At 44.1% G+C, this 8000-nt stretch overlaps 1 protein-coding gene across 1 annotated transcript in view; it reads right to left on the bottom strand.

Annotated features, from left to right (window-relative positions):
- Nucleotides 1-8000, bottom strand: part of Ccdc173 (coiled-coil domain containing 173) — a 32142-nt gene that overhangs the window by 11990 nt on the left and 12152 nt on the right. Inside the window, exon 5 of the mRNA XM_004634774.2 lies at nt 1274-1430. Within this exon, the coding sequence (XP_004634831.1) occupies nt 1274-1430 (157 nt within the window). The remainder of the gene's footprint in view (nt 1-1273; nt 1431-8000) is intronic.

Raw genomic sequence — 8000 nt, 5'->3', positions numbered from 1 at the left:
TTGTAAGTGTGTACCACCATGCCCAGAAATGAGTGAGTTTTACATCTTACTGTGTTTTTAGATTTCTTTTCAGATAGCTCAATCAAAAATACATGATTGATGCCTGGGGTGCCTGCCAGGCATGCCCCAGCACACAGACTGATTGAGACTGTAATCTCGCCTGTGCTCACCTGTGCTTGCCTGTAATCCCAGTGCTGGGGAGGCTGAGGCAGGAGGAGCATTATGAGTCTGAGCTGCGTAATGAGACCCTGTACCAAGTCCATAAATTTGTTTTTAAAAAGTGCCTATTTTGAATGATTTGTTGTAAATCATTTTGTGATTTCATTTTGTGATTTATTGTAATGCACAGAGACTTTCTATAATGAAAGAAAATATGAAACAAATGGATTCACCAAAAATAGGCTAAGAAAAGGGTCATCAAAGCAACTGAAAACAAAGAAAATAAAGACAATCATGTTAACCATGGAAAAATAAACATTGACATAATCAAAGAAATAAAATCATAGTATGCTGCTTAGCTTGGCAGAGAGAAATATTTATACACGCATCCTAATGACTTCAGTACAATTGTGACTATTACGTAGGGGAGTACGGGGATGAGGAGCAGGCAGCTATAAAGGGTAAGAGCTAAATCCCCAACTACCAGGGCAGAGGCAATCTCTAAAACTGATAAATCAAGATATATCTTTCAGAACCAATATATTTTTAAGAAATATAAATATAGGACCTGAGAGAGTATAACTCATGGTAGTTTCTGTCTAGCATGTGAGAAGAGAGAAGAGAGAGAAGACAGAGACAGAGAGGGGAGAAGGGAGAGGGAATATAAACTTAGGGTATAATTTTCTACCAGGAGAAAAAGGTAAAAGAACTAGGAAAGGGGTTGTCTAGGAAGTAGAAGGAAAGGTCTAATGAACTGCTTTTCTTCTAAGGGTTTTATAGTTTTATGTTTTCACCCTCGATGGATTATTTAAGAAGAAAACTAACTTTAAAGAAAAATTGAAAAATAGGGAATATATTGCAACAGCCATAAAACACTACCATTTACTAAACAGATATTAACAGCACAACAGACACCAAAACGTAATTCTCACCACTCTCATTTTGACAACACAATTCATTTGGAAAGAAAACTGTTCCTCATCCCGCACCAGGGCTTGCAGTGCCCACACAACTGTGCGGAAACTTGTTTTCTGCTCCACTATTTTTTCTTAATATATTGAAAGTTAAGCCTTTGACTTCATACGCTTTTTGAACATCTGTATTTTAAACTTACCAAAAACAGCTTCCTGCTCTCATCTATCTCTTCCTTTTTCTTTTTTAGTTTTTTTCTCATTTCTATTTCATGCAATAAGTTCTGTCGTTTTATCTCCTCAGCGTCTTTTTCTTCAAGTTTTTTCCTCTTTTCTTTTTCCTCTTCATGTTCCTTTATTCTAAAGAAAACATAAGAGTAACTGAAAACAAATCAGAGAAATCGGTCATGCTGTAAAGAAATAAATTAGAATTAACAGGATGACTTGAAGCTTAAGGAAGAACGGCGATTTTTCTCTGGGGAAAAGCATAAACATTAAATAGCAGTCACTCGAAACTAAACCTAGAACTGTCAGTGTTTCCCCTGCTTCCAAATTTGTTGGAAGCACTCTTCACCCCAACAAGCTCTGTGTGTTCCCTTTCTTGAGAAAGCAGCAACGAACTGAACGACGGGAGGGGCAAGGCTGACCCTATTTACAGAGAAGTCCCGGGTCTCCCGCTTCTGCACTGCGGCCCTCCTCGGTGCCGCTTCCAGGGGCCGGGCCTCGGCCGCGCTGGACCCCAGCTGGCCCGCCCCGCTGCTGCGGTCCGCGGCTGCCTCCTGGTGTCACCTCCAGGGGCTGGCTGATCTCCGCCACGGCCCTTCCATGCCCACGGCCCGCCCGAGGGACCCCACGACCCGTGGGCCTGCCCGGGGCTGCGCCCTCCGCCAGCTCTCCAGTATCTTCCTTCCTCCACGGGCAGGAACAAGCCAAATCAACAACCTAAGCGGCGCCAAGGAGCGGCGCCCTCAGCTTCGGGGACAGGGAATTCCCTTCTCGGTAGAAGGCAGCGCAGCGAGCCAGTAAATCCCGGGTGGGCGGCCCGGCGGGCAGGAGTCCTGTCCGGAAGGAGAGTTACTGCCATCCAGAGTAACCAGGTTTAGGATTGTCTTTAAGAAAATAAGTTGAGGGCTGGTGAGATGGCTCAGGGGTCTGGAGCACCTACTTAGAACAAGCTTAGCAAAGCACAGGGATGGCGGTTCAATCCCCCAGCACCACATGCCGGCCCAGCCCCGCCCCCTGGTGGGCTGAGCTGGACACACACACACACGCAGATCACTACGAGTCTGATCTAGTAGTGAGACCCTGAACACTCTGTAGACCCTTCCCTAAAATACAAAAGAAAGAAAGAAAGAAAGAGTCTTCAATTCCTTATTTTCTCATTTATTTAACACTATTTAATCTTTTATATCTATCAATATTATAATAAACTGACAAGCAGGCAGTTAAGATTTAAAGCATTTTATAAAAAGATATCCAAATCTGTGAAGTTTTTGAAGTTTTAAAATTGCTCTTTAAGGGAAAACAAGATATTTAAAAATGTATAACTTTAACATTTCTCAGAAAATCCAGAACATAATATTCATGCATCCACTGTAGCACTCATATTTTATTTTTAAAAAGTTAACCTATTTTGTGCATAGATAAAATAAAAAATGCTGCTTAGGGACGGTGGTGCACACCTGGCACCCCAGCACTTTGGAAAGCTGACACATGATTGAAAGTTCAAGCCCAGTGTGGCCAATTTAGTGACTTAGCAAGACCTTGCCTCAAAAACAAAAATCAAAAGGGCTGAGGAGGTAGCTCAGTGCAAAGGTCCTGGGTTCAATCCCTGGTACTACCAAAAAAAAAAAAAAGTAAACAGAAGAGAAAAGAAAAATTACAAAAATAGCTCAATGAATATCAGTAAAAAGATTATCAGTAATACGCACAAAATTCACAATAATTACAATTTTAATTTTTTCTCAATAAAGCCTTTTACTGGGCCAGGGCAATAGCTCAGCAACATCAGTGCCTGCCTGGCAAGTGCAAGGTCCCAAGTTAGATTCTCCCATACCAAAAAAAAGAAAAAGAGATAGGTTAAGGCTTTTACTTCAGTGGGCAATTTATCTTCCTATAAAGTGAACATGGTGAGGGCAATTTCAGGTCCTCTGGTTTAAGGAAGAAATCTGTAACATTTAAATCTTTACTTCCAACTCCCGAGCCCACAGCAGGCCCGTGACCACACAAAACTGCTTCCTGCAGAGTCCGAGGCCTCTTCCACCCTAATGCAGTGGGTAGTCTGCATCAAGGAGCTCTCCAGTCAGAGCTGATGTCACCAGAGCTCTCAGCCACCCAAGTGGCCATTCCAAACCCATGTCTAGCCTAGATATTGTTCTCAAGTTTAGATGGATCTTAAATAGTCCTCTCGTAAAAACAGGAGGGAACACTACCCAAAATTTGACTCAGGTGTCAAGGTTAACAATGCCCCATCCACCAAAAGAATTTGCAAAGGTCTTACACGACAAAGCCCAGTCAGAACTAGCTAGTGCGAGAGGGGCCGTATGGGCTTCCAGCAGAAGGGGTGGGTTGGGGTCTTAATCATGGTAAGAGCTGGGCCTGGGGAAGCTTCTGTATGGGGGAGTTACATTTCCTGCTGGCATCAACAGAAGGTGGATGGAGTCAGGGGCTCTTACCAGCCTGCTCAGATAAGGGCCAAAGGGGAACAGAGGGCTGAAGCCTAAAAGGAAGTTGGGAGTCAGATAGAAAAATGTAGCTGCCTTTGTTACAACATTCTTACAGAGATGACACACAGCATCACCACCTGGCTACTGCCTAAGTGCTTTACACCCACTATTATCTAAACCAAACGCAGTCTTATTCTTTTTTGTCTTTTTGAGATCAGGTCTTGCTATGCAGTTCAGGCTGGCCTTGAGCTCACTGTGTAGCCCAAGCTGGCCTTGAACTTGCAGCCATACTCCTTCGGCAGCCACCTGAGGTGCCACCAAACCCAGCTGTCATCTTCTAAAACGATCTTTTTGGTCTCTTTTATTTTTAAAAAAAAATCTTTTTATTTTTTATTTATTTGGTACAGGATCTCGCTACACAGCTCAGACTCATAGTGATCCTCCTGTCTCAGCCTCCACAGCAGTGGGATTACAGGCATGTGCCACCATGTCTTTTTGGTGGCCAGCTCCACAGCGTGTGGTACCGGAGATTGAACCCAGGTCCCTGTGCTTGCCAGGCAGGGACTTAAGACTGTGCTGAGCTATCTCCCCAACCCTCTTTTGCTTTTTTTTTTTTTTTGGGGGGGGGGGTTTTTTCTGTTTTTTTTTTTTAGCAGAACCAGGGATTGCACTCAGGCCCTTGTGCTTGCCAGGCAAGCGCTTATTCTACTAAGCCATCTCCCCAGCCCTCTTTTGCTTATTTTGGTGAAGAGCGCCTCCATCTTTTCAGTTACCTATGCTAATGACCTAAGAATCATATTTAACTCTTTTTTAATCTTAGACCTCATATTCAATTATCTAATAACTATTTATCAAATTTCTATTATCATGATGAAAGCAGACATGGTTCCTGTCAGCCCTGACTTGAGAGAGAGACCCTCTCCGCAAACAGGCCACCCTCACAAACAACAGGAAACCAGGAAAGGGCCATGCTGCCCTCAGCAAACAGAACAGATGGCCATAACGAAAATTTAGGAAGGCTGGGGAGATGGCTCAGTAGAATAAGCACTTGCCTGGCAAGCGCAGGGGCCTAAGTTCAATTCCCGGGAAGTACAATATTATTTACATACCTGCCTACACTTACCGTCCTCGAAACTCTGAACTTAAACACTGCATCCAGATTCTTTGGCATTACAACCCAAGCCCTTTAAAAACTTAACTTCCCAGGGGCCTGCCCCTTAGTTCAGTTCTTTAAGTGGCTGCTTCAACAAAGCCACCAGGCTCAGGTTGCTGTGGTCTGATCCCCACAACTCAAGCCAGCCAAACCTGCCCTGAAGGCATTCTGAGCAAAACAAAACAAAAAAACCCTTAACTTCCCCTCCTGCCAGCACATCATTCACAAACTCAGCCTCTCTGTGCCCAGGCAGACAAAGTCCAGCCTTTGGCCCACCCAAAGCCTGTGGATGGTTTCTCATGTGCCGCTGATAATGGTTCTGCCTTCAAAAAGCTTACTTTCTAATGAGGGGTACAGGCAACAGCAAACAATGGAAATAGGCAGCATAATTACAAATTGTGGTGTTACAAGAAAATAAGTGAAGAAAAATAATGACTGAAAGGTTTGGCTCACTCTGAACAGAGTGATACCCTAAGTCAAGGAAGGCCCCTCAGAGACAGGAAGAAGCCCACAGATGGACAGTGGAAGAACAAAGTTCCAGTGCAGAGAAAAAGTATGTCAGGAATGTTATAACCTGTCCATAATGCCGTCCTCCTGTTCTGTATGCGCCGTCATAGTGAACCATGTCAACTACTGTAAAATGTGACTTTTTGTTTCTTAAGCCCACTCCCTTGTTATGCCCTGACATTAGTAACTCCATCTTGGCTCTCTGATTCACCTTTGCCCTAGTTAATTATAATGACTCCATCTTGGTCCTCTGATTCACCCTTGCCCTGGTTCTGAAAATGTCTTAAGGTGAAGAAAAACAGGTGTTCCTGGCAACCTCGCCCCCATTGTCCTTATAAGGTCAGCATGACTGCATACCTACATTACACACCCTGTTCTGTACTCCACCTAGCCCAAAGGGGTAACTCTTCTGTGTCCAGCTTCCTCCAGGTGGGCTACAACCAATCCTGTAAAAGGTCATGTGCCCCTTTAACCTGCTATTGGCTTCTGTGATCGGCTTGCTTGGATGGGCAGTTTTGCGGTTTTTGGGTTTAAATTACTATGCCTCCCCTTACTTGGGGCTCCCCTCTGTCTCTCGGACTCTGAGGGTGCCGCTGGGTACCAGCTAAAATAAAGTGCTACTGGGGCTGGTGAGATGGCTCAGTGGTCTAAAGCACCTACTTAGAACAAGCTTAGCAAAGCACAGGGACCGCGGTTCAATCCCCCAGCACCACATGCCAGCCAGCCCCGCCTCCTGGTGGGCTGAGCTGGCCACACACACACACACATAAATAAATAAATAAAAATTTAAAAATAAAATAAAATAAAATAAAGCGCTACCATCTTTTTTGGACGTTTTGCCTCCTTGTCTCCTTCTTGGGTTACAACAAGGAACACGTGGGCAAGGAAGTTTATAGAAGTGCTCAAGGTCCCGGAAGATCTGAGCACTGGGGATAATAAGCCAGGGGAAGGAGTAGAGAGGAGGTTGAGAAGAGAAGGCTAGCCTCAAACTCAAGGCAGTCCTCCCACCTCAGCCTCCCAAACTCCAAAAATACAGGCTTACAGCACCATACCTGGCTTCGTTGTTTTTTTTTTTTTTTTTTTTTTTACTAGAAATTAGGATTGAACTCAGTCGCTTGCACTTTTTGTTTTTTTTTTTTTTTTTTTTTTTTTTTTTGTTTGTTTGTTTGTTTGTTTGTTTTTTTTTTTTTCTGACACAGAGTCTCACTGTAGTTCAGGCTGGCCTTGAACTCAATGTTTAACCCAGGCTGGTCTGGAGCTCATAGGGATCCCCTGTTTCAGTCTCCCCACTGATGGCACTACAGGTGTGAACCACCACCCTTGCCAATTTCATTTTAAACGAATGTGAAGTCACTCAAGTGGTGAAGGTAGAAGTATATGATAAATTTTCAATTTAATAGTATCTCTGCAGTTAATAGCTAACATGATTGGGGACTAAGAAAGAGGGGCCAATTAAAAGGCTGATGGAGTCCCCAGGACTGCAAAACACGCAAACAAAATGTGAAAGTGGCCTGGACCAAGACAACAGTGGTAAGCTCAAGATTTATTTTCAAGAGGAAAAACAATGAATTCCTGATGGATCTGACAGGACGGATAAAAGGAAATGAGTTGTCAAGGTAGATTCCCAGGTTTCCGGTCTGAAGAGCCAGGTGATGGTGGTGCCCCTGCGAAGCTCACAGGAAGGTGGGAAAACAGCAACCTTGTGCTGGACGTTTTATGTTTGAGCTACACATAAGATGCTGAGATACAGACAGGGAGGCTGCTGGATGCTGACTCTGGGTTGAGGGAAGAGCCCGAACTGCAGTGACAGAGCCAGGCTGGCGCTGAAATCTGTACAGGGTGGGATGTCACTTAAGCCCGCTTTGTTCTTGCTGCTTTCTCCCAAAATGATCTCATGGGTGGAAAGTAGTACAAATGATCCTGTGATGCCTTTCCCTTTGCAGGGAAGCTGATGGGATCGACTGTCAGATTTCTCTGGTTTCCGTGCACTTTCCATGACATATATTTCCCAAGACATTTATCATCACATTCTAATGTTTTCCTTTTCTCTACCCTCCTTCCCCAGACAATGAACTTGAGGGAAAGGTTTTCTCATGTTCTACGGTAAGGTGTACCAGCCTCTTTCAGTAGCTTACCTTTCTATTACCCAGAGAAAGAATGGGAGTTTTATAGTATGGATAGATATTCTGCTAAGTTTCTTTCCAATGGAACTTTTATGGTTCTTGGTCAAATCCCTGTCCTGAATGGCTGTGGTGTCACTAGTACTATACATCCCTGTCCCTGGCAGGTGGTCAGTCACAGGGAGATTCTCACAGACTCTGTGTGAGAGCATACTAGTGAGTGGCAACCTTCTTTGTACTTTTTCTATGAGATATGTTAGCATATACTTATTTATAATTAGAGAATACAAAGGGTTGGCCAAATAGCTCAGCGGGCCGGGGAGCTGGCTCAGTAGAATAAGCAAGTGCAAGGGCCTGGCAAGTGCAAGGGCCTGAATTCAATCCCCGGTTCCACCAAAAAAAAGAAAGAAAAAAGGAAAGAAAACAAATATCTCAGCAGATTAAAGTGCCTGCAAGCAGGCGCAGGGGCCAGGGGTTCAATCCC

This window comes from Octodon degus, unplaced genomic scaffold, assembly GCF_000260255.1.
Source record: "Octodon degus isolate 3935 unplaced genomic scaffold, OctDeg1.0 scaffold00065, whole genome shotgun sequence".
In the NCBI taxonomy this organism is placed as follows: Eukaryota; Metazoa; Chordata; class Mammalia; order Rodentia; family Octodontidae; genus Octodon; species Octodon degus.
This window is presented reverse-complemented; position numbering and strand designations above follow the sequence as displayed.